Source organism: Ostrinia furnacalis, unplaced genomic scaffold (genome assembly GCF_004193835.3).
Source record: "Ostrinia furnacalis isolate ACB-3 unplaced genomic scaffold, ASM419383v2 OfSCF0319, whole genome shotgun sequence".
Classification (NCBI taxonomy): Eukaryota; Metazoa; Arthropoda; class Insecta; order Lepidoptera; family Crambidae; genus Ostrinia; species Ostrinia furnacalis.
Window position 1 is genome coordinate 523075 of NW_021130558.1, and position 19810 is coordinate 542884.

The 19810-nt window shown below is 35.8% G+C and overlaps 1 protein-coding gene across 2 annotated transcripts in view; it reads right to left on the reverse strand.

Annotated features, from left to right (window-relative positions):
• Window positions 1-19810, reverse strand: part of GABA-B-R1 (gamma-aminobutyric acid type B receptor subunit 1) — a 77214-nt gene that overhangs the window by 4416 nt on the left and 52988 nt on the right. Inside the window, exons 8-14 of one of the 2 annotated variants that reach the window (XM_028314646.1) lie at window positions 19342-19483; window positions 16696-16846; window positions 13976-14216; window positions 13058-13265; window positions 12286-12542; window positions 7648-7785; window positions 2596-2671 (exon numbers count right to left, since the gene is read on the reverse strand). In XM_028314646.1, coding sequence (XP_028170447.1) covers window positions 2596-2671; window positions 7648-7785; window positions 12286-12542; window positions 13058-13265; window positions 13976-14216; window positions 16696-16846; window positions 19342-19483 — 1213 coding nt within the window. Of the gene's footprint in view, window positions 1-1888; window positions 2672-7647; window positions 7786-12285; window positions 12543-13057; window positions 13266-13975; window positions 14217-16695; window positions 16847-19341; window positions 19484-19810 lie in introns of those variants that run through there. The other variant, XM_028314637.1, reaches the window with a different exon arrangement.

Sequence of the window (19810 nt, forward strand, 5' to 3'; positions counted from 1 at the left end):
GATTTGTATTAGTGTATTTCATGTGTTTAAACACAATAACATTCAACAGATATAAATATTTAAATAAGGTAATAGCGTCATAACGAGATTTGACTGCATGAATTCTAGTCTATAATAATATTAAATCGCTATGCCACTAAAAATAATGCAAACATTCGGCATATTTGCTGAAAATATAGTCAATGGACGAATTAACATTCTATTAAAACAACAATTTTAATTTAAAAATAATTTGATAACAATTTGAGCCTATAAACTATTATATTAATTATTTCGTGCGAATAAAATATAAAAGTGATAATTTGAAGACATTTTGTGTATTTATTTATTATTAAAATGCATTAAAGAACAATCGTTGTAGTGACGCTTAATTGCTAAGTCTGGAAATCCAGGCTGAGATTACAGCTACCTTATGACGAGAGTATTAGCTAAGTTAAATTTACAATAGAACAGGTAGAAATTTGAGTAGATTCGTATTCTAAAAGTATCACTAAATCAGTCTAGAAGGAATTTTAGGTAGGTAGGCAAATACACTGACATAGTGCAGTCAAGACGTTCGCGTTAGTAGGTAGTGTGAGGAGATGTGTTGATAGGAAAAGTGGAGAAAAAATCACGCAATTTAATATTTATTACACGGAAAAATAATTGCCCAGGATTTTATAAGATTTTGGACCAATTTATTCAAAGATAACAACAAAAACACGTCACTTTATACATAAGAATAAAAGTAAGTAAAAGTATAACGATCTCGAGTTTAGGCGAAAATAGTTTGAACTAATCTCTATAAAACCTTATTGAGATGTCTTTAACTAAGATTAACCAGTACAGTATAAGTTAGACTACTTTGTTCGTATTACGACCTATATTGAGCTAGTCTAAACTGATCGATGTTATGGCGCATATAGAGATTTACCTAGCTCAGGCAAAACTGGTTCGTCTAAACTCGGAATTTGCCTCAATAAATTATAGAAGATCAATTAAACGAAAATTTGGGATCACGTGACAAAACCTCTCAATAATAATGAGTTTCGGGCTTGTGGAAGTGTAACGGACCAGACACAAAAGGGGTTTGTGCAATGGGTTGGATCGAAACCTTACTTTATAGTATTTCCCGTAAAATCTTATAATACAATTATCTGCTGTATTGCTTTACACGATAAGACGTTTAATATTTATGTAACCGTTTTAAACTACTTCTAAACTATTTCAGAAATCGTTAATGTTTGGGATGCATGGGATTCATGTGAAAATGAATCTAAGTTTGAAACTGAGAAAATAAAATGAGGCAAGAATTAATTAGTTAAACGGCGTCAATGTAATGTTTTAAAGTATGCAGAAAGGAGTTAGATTTTAAGAAAATAGTAAGTAAGTACTAAAAGTCATCACATAATCAATGAATTTATTAGCACTTATAACATGTCATTGAAATCGAATGACGCTAATTTTTATTAATATTACAATGACATGGCACTTCTATTACGTCATGTTCCAATTAAGTTATTAGTTATTTTCTATCTGAATCCGTTAAAATATTAACTTGTAATTAAAACTCAAACACATATTCGAACTAGCGTTAAGGGTGCCAATTATGAATAAACTTTCCGTAACATAATGAAAACTAGTTTTGATTACTATTAAATTGAGCTATCAAATCGCTATTAATAATATTGTATGGTGTACTAGGAACAATCTGGTAGGCAAATATGTATTGGGTCGGAGCTTTATTTGTTTTTCTTTAGGTAGCGCCAAGAACGCGAGACAAAAGGTCTAAAGGCTAAAACCTATCCGAGGAACATTTGCATTCGATTGTAGACAATATCTGTTTAGGCCTCTGAAGAAAACCCCAAGTTTTTGTATGTCAACTAGGTACCCTTGCTTCGCACTAGAGAAAGTAATAAAAGGTTGACGCTGTAAGAATTTACGCGTTTTGTTGTTTATTTAAAACTTACAAAACAAACCTTGCTTCGACAAAATAGTTCATTTCTTATTAATTGGGGTTCAAAGTCAACTGAGGGAATTCGTCGCCTAGCAGATTTTCCAACATTATGGTGGTGGTGACCGTACAAATGAGTACCTACTTAGCGTAATTGCAAGACAAACGATCAGGTCATGTTCCTAAAATAATAAGCTTTTTGTAACAAATAGGCCTGTCAAATGATAGACCGCATCACGACATTTTGTCATGCGTGGTTGTAATAATACTGTTTTTCTGAGAATATACCTTCTGAAACATTAGGCCGCATCACGACGTCTTGTCTCGCGTCATTGGCTGGGGTATGAGATAATTGGGTACCTGACACACCAAATTAGGTTTTTGTATAGCAATTCGGAATGATGACGTCACATTTTCGCAAAATCTAAAATAATAAGCTTTTTGTAACAAATAGGCCTCGTCAAACGATAGGCCACATAATGCAGTTCTTATTGACAAGCCTTTGAATTTTACTTGTGTCAAGTACTCAATTTAAAGGTAACTTTCAGAGAAGTCAAGGTCAGAGACAGAGGCGCGGGAGGAGCGCGTGTAGTTGGTGGACGTGCCATAGTCCGACGTAGCGGTGGCGAGGTCGGCCAGGACCCCGCCGCCGCCGCCCGTACCTTGCGTGACGCCGTCCGCCGCCGCCGCTTCGCGTTCCGCTAGCTTCTGCTTCAGCACCCGAATGCGCTCCTCTTTCTGTGGAGATGCTTTATTTTTAGTTTTTTTTGTTAAGGTCAGCTAAACCAACGCGTGCATCCCGAGCGGGCGATGGTGATATGGTGAGCGCGATGAGTAGTAATCAGTAGGATCGCCATCGATCATAGTATTCGTGCGGATTGCAGTAAGCCAGTGTCGAGTAAAATAACAATTCAAGTAAGTTAGTTTAAGTAATGATGTAGGTCAGGAGTGGCCAACCAATCGATCGATCGATCGCAATTATTATATTATCAAGAATTAGTCGACCATGGCAAGGCAAAAATGTAAATAAGTAGGTAGTTTAATCAAATTGGCCACTCCTGAAATAGGTTAATGATACGTAAGTTGATATACCCCGCTCTCTTTATGTTTCAGTAATAATTGTAGTTCAGTAACGATGTGGCCTTACGCGGACTTCTTGAGAGAAATTGAAATGGTGTAGCTCTGTTTTGTTTTATTTGACTACTACTTATACATACAGGTTCAGAAACATTTAATAATGCACGAATTTCGGCTGAAAACAAGCTTTATAAAATAAAACAAAACCACTTAACATGGCGCTTCACTATCCCGTTAAGTCACTCTACTTTAAGTTACATGATTAATTTAGCTTTGTAATGAGCTCGGAATAAGATCAGACGCCTCGATGACCGAGGGTAGTCACGCTTCGATTACTGAGCGGGTCAGAGGCTAGTTTAAGGAATTTTCCGAACTGCAAACATAATTTCCAAAGGTTCGTGTTATATTGGTGGTAAAAGCGGTATTAATTATTTATAGCGGGACCAGAATTGATTTCAATAATGGCACTTAGATTCCTAGAAAAGTTTTTGGAATTGAGTGGTCTAAAGAATATTTAAGGCAAGATTAATTTTCCAAAAATATATATTCCATCAGTCCGTTAAGGAAAAAGTAAAAGGAATTTGGGAAATTATCATCATAACTGGTTCTGAGAACTACGTAATTTAGGGCAGTTTAAATAATATCTTGGTAACAAAAAATTAATACAGAACATGAAATTAAAAGTGCTTTGTAATTTAAGTAAATGGAATATCATAATAATTTATAGTTATATACCATGTTGTTTACCTTAAAATAAGTAAAAAAAAATATTTAAATTGCCAGTGGGTGGAGTTCATTTTTACAAACGCTCCATTTCCCAGAAATCTCCGCGGGCTTTAAATTTTTCCGTTTTTACGATGCACTGAGTCACAGATCATAGTTCTGAGAATGTGCCAAAAAGAAATAAACACGTGGAAATAATGCGCTGCATTTCCAAGCTTTGTCAATAAAAATGAAAACTCTCTACACCTGATAAGGTTCGGCCAAACCAACGCGATCGACCGGCGTGCAGCGATGGCGATCAATGCATTTAGGTCTGGTCGCCATCGCTGCACGCCGGCTGATCGCGGTGTGATCGCGTTGGTTTGTCCGAACCCATAGGGATGCTACACATCTAAGCGGGCTGGCATTGTCGGCTTAACAGTAATTGTCGAAAAACTAAACTTCGGCTTCAGCGGTTAGTGACGACGTGCTGCAAAAAATAATATTAGATTTTAATGCCCGGCTGTGCCTATTAGCAATGAGGATCATTTCGATTTTTAGCTGTGAATGCAGATTTATAGGGCTAAGAAATCCTTAATACACAGTGAAAAAATTTTTGTTCTACGACAAAAATTGACGAAGTTATGGCCAAATTACTAAAAAAGTTCACTGACCGCCCGGCGCGGGGACGATGACGTCATTATATCCGATCCGAACGCTGCCGGCGTACTGCGTGGATAGAAAATATTTTTTTCTAGCCAAATTATCAGTTTTAGAGAAAAACTTGTAATGACATTTATTCATCAGAATAAANAGTTACGGGCCGCTTATGTATGTAGCAACCCTATATCGACACAAAAAAAATATTTTGAAACAAATCCCAGTAAAAGTTAGTATTATCGGAGGCGTGAAATCCATGAGTGATGTGACTCGGGCCTCCTTACGCGCCGTCATTTTAGATTTTCGTTGTATTTCCACTACTTTCGCCAAATCGAACTTTACGGTAACGACTTATTCGATGGAGGTATTTGAGGCTATTTGGCAGCTATAAAATTGGATGAAGCAGTTCACGTGTTTGGACGTGTACGTACATATGTATTTTCTTTACGAAGTTACATATTTTGCGGATACTTTTAATTTTTTACTTGGAGTCCTTCAATATTTGACACAAAAGGGTAGAGTTTCAAACAGTCTTTTAAATAATTAAGATCATGTATATTATCTTGTTCGCAAATGCCTGTTTGCAGTCTACAGGCCTTGAATCAAAAGGCTGTATCTATATATATAAAAGAAAGTCGTGTTAGTTACTCCACTTATAACTCAAGAACGGCTGAACCGATTTAGCTGAAAATTGTCAGGGAGGTAGTTTAGAGCCAGGAGAAGGACATAGGATACTTTTTATCCCGTTCGAAATTAAAAAAAAAAGTCTGCTTATTTATTGCCATTAAGGCGGAACAAAGTTCGCCGGGTCAGCTAGTTCTTTATAAATAAAGACATGAAATGAAAAACGTGATCCAGGACAATCGTCCCGCGTAATTCTAATACGTACGTAGCAAACATTTACCCGAGTAAGCCGTATAAAGATATTTATGTGGATTGTTGGTAGCCTACTGCATGTTTGTATTGGCAGGCGGCTCTGCGTTTAGTTTACGGTAATGTTGTTTAATCCATTACGTGAGAGAGCAGTAGTAATTTTTCAACCGGAATGGATGGAAGGAACGTTAAAGAAAAATAGTTCCATCATCATTTTGATATAAGGTTTTCCCATTTAATATTCTAAAATTATCATGACTATGCTATCATCATTACGACTGCAAACATAAATAATACACAAATGAAATAAAACTCTTTGTTATCTCTCTAATTACTGACATGAAAGACAAGGTAAAAAGAAAAAAGAAAACTTAAAAAGAAATGAAAGATAAACAGCCAGTTACTCATAAAAAACCTAACGCGCATCAAAAATGGACGGTGGGAAGCGTTCCCGAATAAAATATAAATAAATGACGTCGTTTAAGCGTTAATTTACTTTATGGCCGTGTAAGCGATGAGTGGTTGGAAGCTTTTCATTAGAGTAAAACCCTGAACTAGGTGCTCGGGAACATGAAGTGGGATGGCCGCGTTTGTTATTGTTCGTTTAAAAAAGTAGTATTACGCTTACATTTAAGGCTGAGATTTTGTAAATTCTACACAATGACGTCCCTTTTCAAAAGTTACTTGCTGTTTATCGATTTCAAAGCTTTCAAAGTTAACAATCATAATTATTATAATTGAAAACTAATCGGGTTTTCACGGAAATTAAGTGTGAAGTTGTTCATCTTCCCAATAGTGTTTGCTACGAAAATTAACACATTTATCCACAAAAATACGCTTGGCTTTTTAATTAGGGACTTCTTAATTTCAAAGTGATAGCATTATGCATTAAACTATTCGAAACACCTCCGTGGGTATGACCACAAAAAATATTCAAAATGCAATTCTAAACTTTGAATAGTCCTAGCGAGAATAAGTTGACAGTTCGCGATACTGTTGAACTATTTGCGCATAATTGATAGAGTACAGTTTGTGCAATCTATTACGTATGACTATTTGCTGAGTCAATACGGATTGGCCCGTCGAAGCACACGGGCATGGTGTACCTACCATGAGTTTACGTTAGGTGTGCTCGCTAGCGAGTACGTCAAAAATCTCTATGAAGATTTTGTTTCTTGAAAGTAGCCGCTAGGGGCGCTGCACAATATATCATACAATTAATGTCATTCTTTTACGCAGTCGCTAGCGAGCACATCTAACGTAAACTCATGGTAAGCACACGGGTCTCAAGTTGTCACCGGGTGACGTGGATGTACGAGTATCATCTGTGCTTCGGCAGTAGATAGAGCGCTATCAACATGTTGCCACATTAACGATACTTGATGGACAGACGATTGTTTGATAAGTATATCGCATCATAATTGAGCTTGTTTGGTGTTTATTTTTGTGTAGTGTTTCACTAGAACACAATGAATGACGCAACATGCGTGGAACAACGAATAAAGAAATATCGGGATTTCAAGCCAAAAAGATCTTACCAAGAAAAATCTTTTCTATTTCTGCTCTCAATTCTATTTTATTATTATAGAAGCGGTATAACTATGTATAAGGAGGAAATTGGATACAAAATACACGTATTCACATTCAGTATAGAGCTTTTGTCCGAAAATAACTATAATATGTACCAAATAAAATGGAAAATGTGTACAATTCCACTGTTCAAGTTTCAAGTTAAACAGTTGTGGTTATGGTTCCAACAGGTTACAGCTAATTAGTGGATGAAGCAGAAATTAAATACGTATTACGAAACAACCCACTTTATTTGCTTTAAATTAACGATTTAGTTTTGTTAACTTATTATTTATTTCGTTTAAATGCATTTAAACGGTAGCTCGCAATGGCATTGGAGAAATGAACCCTCGTACCCTTAAATCCACTTAGTTGTATATGGGTTTTCATTAGAGCAATTTTATTTTGCTCAACCTTGTGAAATTTTCGATGTGGATATACCTAGATAAATACTTTAAAAAAACGTTGTTTTTTGTTAAATGATCAAATGGAATGTTATCCTCGACATGACTGAATGCAAACCGTGAGAGACACAAAGGCCTTTTTGGCTCATTCATGGCTATGTTCTGTGTACTTACCATGAGTTTACATTAGGTGTGCTCGCTAGCGACTGCGTAAAAAATGACATTACTTGTATGACATATTGTTCAGCGCCCCTAGCGGCTACTTTCAAGAAACAAAATCTTCATAGAGATTTTTGACGTACTCGCTAGCGAGCACACTTATCGTAAACGTAGGTACACAGTTCGTGCACAAGCGTACCAAAACCCAATTTATTGCCATTAAAAAAGGAAAATCCAAATAATAAAAAAAGTTAAAAAGATAATTATTACCTGCGCGATGAGTTTCTGCAGCTCTTCGTTTTCTTTCACGAGCTCCCTGTAGCGTTCTTCATCGGCTGGGGCGGAGCCCGAGCCCGAGCCGCGGCCGCTCTCGGCGCGCTCCGTGGGGTGCCGGATCACCTCGATCACCTGCGCCACCGTTTGGCCGAATACTAATATTTAGCAGCGGAATTCATGCCTCGTCCAACATTGGTCATTGGGATCAAATATTGGAGCCAATTTATCGTATTGGACATAAATGTTACCAAATGTCCTTTGAGAGTTATGGTGACTTTGAGCTCACTTTTGTACTTAAGTTATTAGTTATGTGAATAGAAAATAAAATATGTGGATGGGAGCCAATGTATGATTCAATGTATGGACGTGGCATATACGAGTATTATGTGTGAGATGAAAAAATCTGAAACTTTCGGAATGTGTTCTACAGAATATGGATAAAAAGTAAAGCAAAGAGTAAAACATAATTTTACAAATATTGATGCTTTATTTGTTGCCAATAAATATTTGCAATATTTATTACAGTTGGATCAACAAATAAATTCTGAGAATGTACTTTGCGAATGTTTTTGTAAAAGGTTGAGTTCTTCGAACTTTTTATTCACAAAGAATTTCTAAAATATTTTTCTGAACTGTATAATTAACTTTTACTTGGTAAATGAAGTTCACAAACCAGATACAATAAAATAAAATAAATCTGAGTAATCTCAAGTGACAAATTTATTTGTCCGTAAAGCTTTCTATTTATTTAAGGTGTTAAAATTAAATAGGACAGTGATTTCGAAAAGGTATTTTCAATAAAGTGTCATGTACGGTTAAACTCTTTCGAATGGGATAATCCAAACTAAAAAAACCCATACTTACTAGATTAGCCATACCCCATGTCATAAACAACAGCTATTTTCATTTAGCGCGGCGATTCTTTCAAACGGCAAGTAATGCGAATTCCGATGACCGAGGTAAAAGACTATTGGAATTTAGAAGGCCGTTTATTATATGGATTGCCCTAATACTCGCCCCCAGAGAATAGGCCAAATGATGGGCTGACATTTTGTAGGAAATAAAGCATTCTTATCTTTTTAAACCACTGGCTCACAAAACCGTTAATTGTGTGAAATCAAGTGAAAACAACGTATATCTTAAATGCTGGGAACATTAATCCTTAGTACCGCAAACTTTTGCAGCTATTAACCTTAATGTCACATTCCACAAAGTTTGCATTAATTTTGTATTACGTCACAGGCACTCAGGGCGCAATAATCCGCCTTTCCTGTTTCGGTCTTGTCACTAAGTACTTATATAAACTTGATTATGTCTACGGTAAATAAAGGAAAATAATTTTGGATAATAATTTTGTACATTATGTTCTGTTCTGTTGGATGTACACTTTTATGGAAAAAGTAACATAAGAAAATTAATGAACTAAAATTATGCTTTACGATAAAATCAACACGAGTTTATTCGATCCTTTGAAGCGATAATATTACTGGTTTCATAATTTTTTTCAAAAACAAAGACTCAATTTTTCAAAAATGTACACTAATATGGATATTTTTGATAAAAATGAATGTTAACCGGGCTTAATTAATTATTCACTATTTTTAGATAAACCAAATTTGAAAATTAAGCCTGTATTAAAGCAAGGTAATTTTCACAATACTACATAATTTTGTGTCAGAATAATGGATTACTCTGGAAGTGCGAGGTAGATTTACAAATTCCAAAACTGAATTTCATAATGGAACCTAAATGGTATTTTAGTTAATACTTAGCTATGCTCTAAATAATAACAATGGATGGGGATTGCATTTCAGCGATTCAAATACTCCAAATAGGTTTGTTAGGCCGCATATTTATAGCTAATTTAAATAAAGTCTAGTATCTATTAGATTTTCCGCCTTATCTATGAACTAATTAATTTACAGATTAATTACTCATCACACCAACATTTGCCCCGGGTTGGAGCCCGCAACCGCAAATGGCGTTCAAAGTCGATACGTATAACAAAATATCTATATTCCTAATACTGACAATATTATAATTATTGCTCACTGAAATAATGGTTTTATTATTTACATGGTATAATTACAATAACTCATTGGTATACTCAAAATCAATACGATATCAGTATCCAATAGCATGGTACACGTTACAGATATTGTACTGTGTAATTATTTATTTATCTGTAATGATTGTGGTCATGTATTTTGAAGCATAGTTTCATGATAATGGAATATTAACTATTACGGAATCAATAATGAATGTAAGCCAATACGTGTCTAAAATTAATTAGAATTGTACTAGTATATCATTGGTGAGCTAATAAGCGACAGCCCAACGTTGTCGGTGTCGGACTACTGATTAAGTAGCTCGATACCTCGCTTAGTTTAACTGGAGGGGTTTACGGGAAAATTAGTAATATGAACTCTACAAAGTATGTAATAGGGGAAACCTCCAGTCATTGGCCAAAACACAGTCGAAGCATATTATTAGGGGTGGTCTAAAAACGGGACAACTGTTCTAACAATGTTTACATTAATATGGTTTGACTAGCGGGCCGCCCGCGACGCGTCTTTCCGTTCTATACATAGCCAGAACGCAAGGGTGTGAAACTAATCGAGTATAGTTTGGAGATGACTTTTTTTACTAAGCTCCTCCAAACTATACACGACCAGTACGCATATGCTGCGTACTGCTCGCGTATACTTTGTAGTGACTTAGGTCAATTATCTTACTCCAAAATATACATCGCCAGTACGCATACGGACTAATCATGTATGTATTGTAATAAGTGCGTGATTACAATTTATACGCGAGTAGTTGCATGCTAGTCATTTTGTGTTATTGACCTCTCTTTCTATTACATATTAATTCATATCTGCGTGTCTACTTTAAAAACATTGAATCATCCTTCGACACGTATTCTGCCATAGAAAAGATATTTGTTTTGGGGCTGATATTTAATTTTCACCAATTCTCGAATAACTCTTAAATTAAGAATTATGTAGGTATGGAAATATGTCAAAATGATTTTGTTCTTGAGATAAAAGTTAATAAATAAAATAAATAATAAATAAATATCCTTAGACATTTTACACTGCGCTTCTAGTCCCAAACTAAGCAAAGCTTTACATAATACTAAGTATTAAACATACATACTTAAATACTTTTTTTTTGTAAATACATACTTACTAGGTATACATAGAAAACACCCAGTCCAATACAAACAAATATGTTCATGCACACAAATGTTTGTACTGTGCGGGAATCGAACCCGCTACCTCCGGAATAGGAGGATTCCGTCAACTGGGACCGCAATTAACTGGGACCGCGGTCCCAGTCGCCGGATGCATAAAAATTAAATAATTTTCTTCCGGCGACTGGGACCACTCATGGATTTTAGTACTGTACCGATTTTGGATTGAATAATATTTTCTTTAAAGTTATCTATGAGTGGTCCCAGTCGCCGGAAGAAAATTATTTAATTTTTACGCATCCGGTGACTGGGCCCGCGGTCCCAGTTAATTGCGGTCCCAGTCGCCGGAAGCCTCCGGAATGAGGAAGTAGTCCGTTTCGAACCACTACACCAAACGGCCGATAATACAAACCTAGCATTTAAAGTCTCGCATAATGCACGTTGAACTTTCTTCTCTCACTCTCTCTCATTTTAAATGAATTTATGATTACACTAATAATTGATAATGAATTTGAAATCTACATAATCAATTTAATTTCAAAAACCACTTACAATAGTGTTAAAAATCTAGATTTATTATAGATTCAGTAAAATAATAATATTTTGAGTAATACTATCGAATAAATGTAATTTTAAATATAATTCCATATTTTACTAAATCAATATCAACTAAACACACTCTAGTCAAGTGTAAGTGGTGTAGTAGAAACTAATCGAGTATAGTTTGGATATGACTTTTTTTACTAAGCTCTTCCAAACTATACACGATCAGTACGCAAAATTCGTGTATAGTTTGGAGTCACAGTCTTACAAACGGGCACTACAAAATATACACGAGCAGTTTCCTATGGGTGCGTTCTGGCCATGTATAGAACGGAAAGACGCGCCCGCGACTTCGTACGCGTGGATCCCGTTTTACCCCCTTCATCAATCTTACGCGGCTTAGATTTTTTCATACAAATGTTTTTTCCCGCTAACTCCCGTTCCCGTGGGAATTTTGCAATATCCTGTTGTAACTAAGCTTTAACTTTACTAAGGTACCTGCATGCCAAATTTCAAGCGTCTAACTTAAGCGGTTTAGACTTTTCATACAAAAGGATTTTCCTGCTTATTCCCGTTCCCGTGGGAATTCTTAAGTATACCTGCCCAGGAGTATGAAGAATAATTGTACCAAGTTTCGTTAAAATCCGTCAAGTAGTTTTTGTTTCTATAAGGAACATACAGACCGACAGACAGACAGACAGACAACAATTTTTACTGATTGCATTTTTGTCATCAGTATCGATCACTAATCACCCCCTGATAGTTATTTTGAACATATATTTCATGTACAGAATTGACCTCTCTACAGATTTATTATAAGTATAGATAACGTTTTGTCCAATGACTGGAAGTTACCCTACTTTAAAAAAAAATCCAACTTCACCGATACTAACCTTAGGAATAAATATCAAGGCCATGCTCAAGAAGCAGCAAAACACGATCGCCAGCGAGACGAACGCGAACGCCGCGTCTTGCTGGCTCGCGATCACCAGGGTCACCGGAGCAGTGATCAAACACAGCACCACCACGTTGTAAATGCTCATCCCCACGTAACGCGAGTCGTTGATCTGACGCACCTTCACCGACCTCGTCTCGTACGCCAAAAACAACCCAAACACCAACACCAACCCCTTATACCCATACATCACCCCTACAACAAAACAAATTAACGTCAAACGACATAATGAAGACGCCAGCTGTTATTAACGACTTCAAAAACTTTTAAATTTCGCTCACCAAGTTTACGGTCGCAAATGAGACGGTGGACTTGCAAGACAGAGATTTACAAAACGTAATTTATTGTTTACTGGACTTTAAATTACCTCATATTAAAGCTCATCTTTCGTAATTACAGCTGTTAGCGTTTTAGTGGTAGGCTCAAATTGTTGTTGTTTCATTTTTAAGAGCAATTAAATGTGGGTCTGATGTTTATGTAAGCATAAATTTTCATTTTAAATAACGTAGTAAAACTCTAATTGACGTTGGTAAGCTTTTCAATATGGATTCATAGAACAGCTTAAAGTTTAATGTGTAATAAACTGCAGCTTCATTATTATTGTTAAGATTAATTTCAGTTATTGGGAAATTCACTACTGAGTCAGTAATTACAGAAGATAAATAATGATTATTGTTTTGTTTGTTGTTAATAATTTACTGGATACTTACCAAGCCATACAGTGTTATGTTCACTTTCACAGTGTTCCAGCTCCGGCCTTATGTGAACATCATCATCGTGGTGCCTTGGGGCTTCAAGAGGGAATATCTCAACCCTCCTCTGCAGAGGGTCTCTTAGCTGCCATGCAGTCAACAAAGCTGCATCCACTACCAGTAGACCTCCCACCATTGTGTATAATTTCCAACCGTGCATACGTTTCTGGTGAAAAAGGTACCATGTCAAAAACTTTGATAATTCTCTATAATGATGAATGGAAATTTTCGTGTGACTTGTAACAAATGAGTTCACAACCTCGGTGTCAAACTTTATGAGTTCTAAACTTATTAAATATAATATTGTTGAGTCCAGACATCTTTGAAATTTTAGCTTCGAAACTGGATCGGAGATTTATAACGAGCAATAAAAAACAGTCACAAAGACAGATTGGATTACGTCTCCAGCTAACATAGATTATTAAAAAGTTTACTACAGTACACGAGTAAAGGGAAACAAATAAAAACAAGTATCAAGAAAGCAAATAAAAATGCCTCGAGACCTTCTACGTTTTATGTGACTTATTTATCTTTGGTAAGCTGATGTATGTATGGTTTTTTGGTTATAATGGGTTATGAGTTTGGGATCATCGTGCATGAATATATTTTACTGTTTTTACATTTTAAAAGGCTACTAAAATGAACCTACAGCCGTATATCTATTTAACTCTTCATCAAATCTGATAAAAAAATATTTAAACTTTATTTCAATTTGCCTAAAGCAATTTAACAGCACACGGCTTGAGTTACAAACGTGGCAGTATACGTGGCATCATATTTTACCTACTTGTCATTGTTTCATAGAAAAAATCGCTAGCTTTCAACTTGGTAGCTACGAGTAAGTGCCGATGTAACACACAAAAATAATCCAATTACCTTAGTGTCCGGTTTAGGTTTGGTAGTGTGTCTGTGCACCCGCCAGACCTTGGTGAACATGGCCCCATATGCCATGGAGAAGCCGGTGGCCAGCAACCAAGCCCGAGCCGCACAGAGCCCCGCAAAATGTTGTGGCTGCACCCAGCGGCCGTCGACGCCTAGGGCCACTGCTGCACCCAAACAAATGCAGCACCCGCATAGCATCACCGTGTTGCACGCGGGATGAGACCATTGAATTACCCTAAGACAATATAGCCTGTTAATATAGAACCCTGCGAAGTGCTATGGCTGCACCCAGGTCCAGTCGCATCGCCCGTCGATTCCTAAGGCTAGGCAGATACAGCACCCGTATATCATCACCGTGTTGCACGCGGGATGCAACCATTGGGTTACCTCATAAAATATTATTATTATTTAAGTTCGGCTATTTACTTAAAATACATATAGGGTGCAATTTTATTCAAGCTATTGCGTATATGTGCGGTTTTATTCAAGCTACAACTTGAATAAAATTTCACTTTATTCATTCGATATTAAATAAGTTTTTCCTTCACTATCAAAATAAATCATCCAAAATTATTGAACACTGTGTACCTAAAAGTAACCACTTTGACTATCGAACGAAGGAACGGAAAAAAATGGTATATCATATTTTATTTACTTATTTATCATTTGAACCTACCTAATATCAACTTGGTTAACAAAATCACTTAGTTACATTCTACATAAAAAAAAAACTTTTAATTATGTCGGACAGAACGTATTAGGAAGATCCCTTGGGATATTTTAATATGCTTCGTTTTCGAGGAAAGATAAAGAAAATTACTTTTGTTTTGTATGTATTATCTTCCATTACGGATAAGCCGAACAAGTTATACCTCATTACGATGAAGTTAAATGAGGTAAAAGATAAGATCCTAACAAAAAGAAAACTTATACAGACTTTTAATTACATTGAGATTAAGTATTCGAACTATGAACTTAAGAGATTTCCTTCGGGCTTACAATTTTAAATCCAGTCAAGTGAAAATATGGATCCTATCCTATCTCCGTATTAGACAGTATTTTACTAAATTCATGTGGAGTGAAATGTTTTATGAGAACAATAACCCAAACACGCCATGTCAAAAGTAGTTTGAACAAATACGAGTAAAATTATTCCAAAGGATTTATTTCCTGCAGTTCCTTTAGCGCATAACTTTAGCAGGAAAACTGAAGTTTTTTGAGTGAATAAAGAATATTTCAAACAATGCGAGATCGTCGAAGTCAATTTTACCTTAAAAGGCGTTCAGTGTTACTGTTGAATAGAAATTAACCTCTCGAGATTGGGGCGGCATGAGTGACTTTCTTAGCTCTCGGTTTACTCTCAATTGCCCTAATCTGGCGGTAAGCGCCTTATAGCTACTACCCATTAACCTTTTTACGTCTGCTTATTACGTATTTTATCAATCGAGACTCAGTTGTAATTAATGTAGGTAAATTGTAAGCCTTGGTCATTATGCTAACTAAACTGCGATAAAGCGAGAAGATTTAAGATTGTTCACTTATTTAGAGTATTTAATTTTAACTGATTATCAAAGTACTCGTAATTGTTGATAACAGCTGCTATTGGATTATATGGAACTAAATGTTCAAACTCTACAATCGCTATTTTAACTTTCTAGCGCTCGACGTCAAATATTCGAATATTTTCAAAATACTTTTGTGTTCAAACCACTTCCCTATCAATTAAAATTCGATAATAAACGCTGTTTTGAGAAACAATAACAATCACAAGGGCTGTGAACAATATTTAGCCAGGGGAATTAACTCGATTACTGACGAGACCCACGTCAATAATACTCGGTTACTCACCTGGCCATCGGACGTTGATGAAGGTATCGATAAAACGATCAAATTCTAACATCTTATCTTACGGTACCCAGCCGAGATGTTACGGAGAAAAAAGTATGAATAATATAGATGGAATACCAAAAAGTATGATGATATTTTCTTATGTTTTTTTAGGTTTATTCCACAGACTACAGGTTGTGTGGTCTGTGGATTATTATCTAAATGAATCAAAAGACGGTTTAACTAATTACTACAAAAGTGCGTAGGTATGTAAATAAGGCACCTACTCCTCTCGCTCTATCGCAGGCGACTAAATGAGTTTTTGATACCTACTTGACAACAAGCTAAGCAATATTTCACTTCAGAATAGCCTAGCTAGTGGTACTTATTACATACACAAGTCTTCGTTTTCGTTATTGATTTACTCATATGTAGTACAGAAAATAAAAAGATAAATTGGTATATTTATTACGACAGGTCGGTTAGGAGTAGGTATTCCAATAGTTACCAGTTGAGTTATGACTTGGGGACAGAAACAAATAAGACGCGTAGAAAAATAAGTGAGATAGAACTCGACACACTGACAGGGCAATCGAATTTACGTAGTCATTTGTTTTTTTACTTTGTAGGTGTCCTACGTGGAAATATACGCTAAGCTAACCCAAGTGAAAAAGTTCGTGAATTGATATTTTATTTTATTTATTCGATTTTCGTTCGATACGGTACGGTAGGTAATATAATTGGTTCACGTCGTAACTAATGGATTTTCAATATGGGTAAGGATGATAAACAACGGAAGAAAATTTCTTCATATAAGTGAAACTTCATGGTAGTAACCTTGTTTATGAGCGGAAATTAACGGTGTACAAAAGCGACAGCGCACTTACCTCCTGTGTCGGTGCAAGATATTGAAGACTATTAGTGCAATGGCGGCGAGTATACCCGCGATGCACAGCGCTGTCATACACGCAAACAACGGCAATGAGACCGTCCTCAGTTCATTCACCACCACCGTCCGATCAGGAGGTACTTTCCCACCTGCCAAAAAGAAAAAAACCTATTTCATGCCCCAATAAACATCTCTATAAAACCGTCGTAAAATAACAATAGGATTACAGCACACCGCTTTAAGAATTAGAACGACGTCCGTCAGTAAAATATATCAAGTGGAAGACGACAGCGAAAATAGCTAAAGCCAATATTTTCTAAAGCACGCGATTGACATAAAAATCTATCGTTCAATATATCAATCTTCGGCGGTGAATGCGGATACTTAAGTTTTCAGTAATAGCGCAGTACCGTTCGCAAAAAATATAAATAGGGCGGTAAAAACTGGTTTTGCTTTTCATGATATCGTTAGAAAATCAGGATTTTAAAATGTACAGTTTATTCTGAGAAAAAGTATGCAAAGAAATCTTAATTGTGGTATGAAATTTTTTTTTTGTTACAATAACTTTGATCTCTTTTAAAAGTAAATTACTTTTTCTTCTTGAAAATTTTAGTAGTAGCAAACCTTAGCAACTAAATCTTCACAGACGATACCCTTAAGCAATTTATCGTAAAAGAATTTTCAGACTTGCTTTTGTAACAATGTTTCCTAAAATATCTGATACCACAAGGTACTGTTTCTAAGAGCCACCATTTTGTATATTGGGTGAAAATATGCCGTGTTTTCTTTCTAAAATCCTTTACAGGATATCGTTTTGCGTTTAACATTTTGGTGAATGATTTTATAATTAATTAAGAAAGTGAAATAATTTTTAGGAAGGCCATAGGTATTAGTGTCCTTACGTGAAGGTATAAATTTATTAAGGATGGAAGTAGGTACCTACAAAAAATCCCGATTTTCGTTGAACATTTAATAAAAACTAATCACTCGAGACGCCTACTTTATGGCAGGAGCTTTTGTGAAAAAGAATTTATTATACTCGTACTGTGCGGAATCACTTGGAGTCGACAGATGAAATAAATCAAGTGAGATCTTTTTACACCCTTGAACGTAGAGCTTGGAATTTTGAATTAAATTAATGATAGAGCGTGGACGAACACTTCCTCATTTCATTTTAATGAATTTATATGAATATTTTCCAGCTGCTTTCCATTTTGTCTCTGAAAAGTAAATTGTTTTGATATTGCATTTTTTTCCGTTATCAAATATTTATTCAATGAAATTTTGTATTTATTATCATATATTATCTTTTCATACAGTAAAATTAAAGTTGAAACGTTTTTCTTAATGTATGTTTGTATCAAACTAATTTTCTTTGGTTATCAAAATCTTATCCTGATTCTGTATTGCCATTGTATTACGGCATACATTTTCAAACCACGCTCCTACTCGTAATAATTTTCAATGTGGAACGTCGCTCCGCCATCTACGCTAGTGAGTCGCGGGGTTTATATTATCCCCTGTAAGTTCTTTTGCCAGGAAGCGAAAATGGGACTAGGTGGAGTAATGCGTCCCCTGAACGTTGTTTTTCGCAAAAAGTGACAGTGTACTTTCGCGGGTGTAATCCTAGTTTCATTTGGGGTCCCACCTGTAACATAAGGTGCTCTTATAAAATGTTTCCTCTCATTTATTCAGGTTACGGTAGTTAGTTGGGAGTTATAGCCGATTTAAAGTGTTCAGGAAATCCAGACCTTTTGTTAATGTAATACCTATGCTTTTAAAACCAACCGTGTTACATGAAATGTGTTTTTATATGATTAAAGATAACAATATTATTATTTATATCATGCTTCGTTGGAACAAAAACTCATAATTTATAGTTTACTACGGTCATGTTCGTAGCATTTTCGTAGTAGTTCGTAGCATTCTCGTAGTAATACGTAGAATTCTCGTAGTTACAGCATATTCGTGTTAGTTCACAGAAACCTAGGTTTAGAAGCTAAATTTTTGATATTCGAAAATGCCATTAGTGTAGTCTGATTGATGAACAAAATCAGTTTGTGTTTTATTTAACCTTAAAGAGTTACACAACAGCTTACGTAATAAAAAAAAGTAATAATAGCCAGGCAATTTTGATTTGAAATATAATTCGCCATTAGCAGAGCATAGGTATAGTTACAATAATGCTTACAGCATCCGTTGGCTAAAAATAACAATACACGTCTTGAAAGGTGAAGTACCTTTTTTAACCCACGCCTATGTTATTTCTGATTCCATAAAAGAACAATAATTAAATAAAGGAAACAAAGAACATGACCGCTGCAATATCGTCATACATAACTTATTAGTAATCTGTGATCATACCGTCACACATACAGTACATTTTGAAACTTATTATGTCGCTGCATATTATGTGATTTTTCCTCGCTTACTCTCGCGTAGTCGCTTGTTTTAGGCCTGGTTCAGAAACGCGCGAGGGACTGAGGCCGTGCGGTTACGATTTGATGCAAATCTACGAGAACTGCGCGCGGCTAATGCTTTGTCTGAACTGGGCCTTAAAACCCCGGAGTCGATCGTCAGAACTTTTATAAATAAAAAAATCTGAATTTTACCAAAATAAATAAAGGTTGCTGTAGCTACTTACCAACCCATCGTTCCCTGTCGAGCCACGTGAGGTTATCTGCCTGCGTGTCATAGTAGCCCAGCTTCACATAGTGGTTGTCAGCCAACTGCTCGATTTGCGTCAGTGCGATCCGGTCGCCTTGCGACGAGAACGCTACTAAACCCTAAAATTGGAACAGTCAATATTTAGCGAACAATTTGACCTACTCAGTTGACATAGGCCGGGGATCTTTCGGTGTGGAGGGTTGAATCTTCAAAGTGTTACAGTGCTGTGATAGAGTTAATCCTATATTTAAAGTTGGCAACATTAATTGTATTCACGTTAACTGCAGAACATGCAGAAATGTTACCTGCAAAACATGTTTTCGTTTACTTAGACATAAAATGACAATTAAATGTGCCTTCTGTGCAAGGCTCAAAATTTGTTCTTTATTTAGTAAGTAAGTAGTTAAGGTAGTATTTTTTAAGAAGCAAAATGTAAGCCTAACATG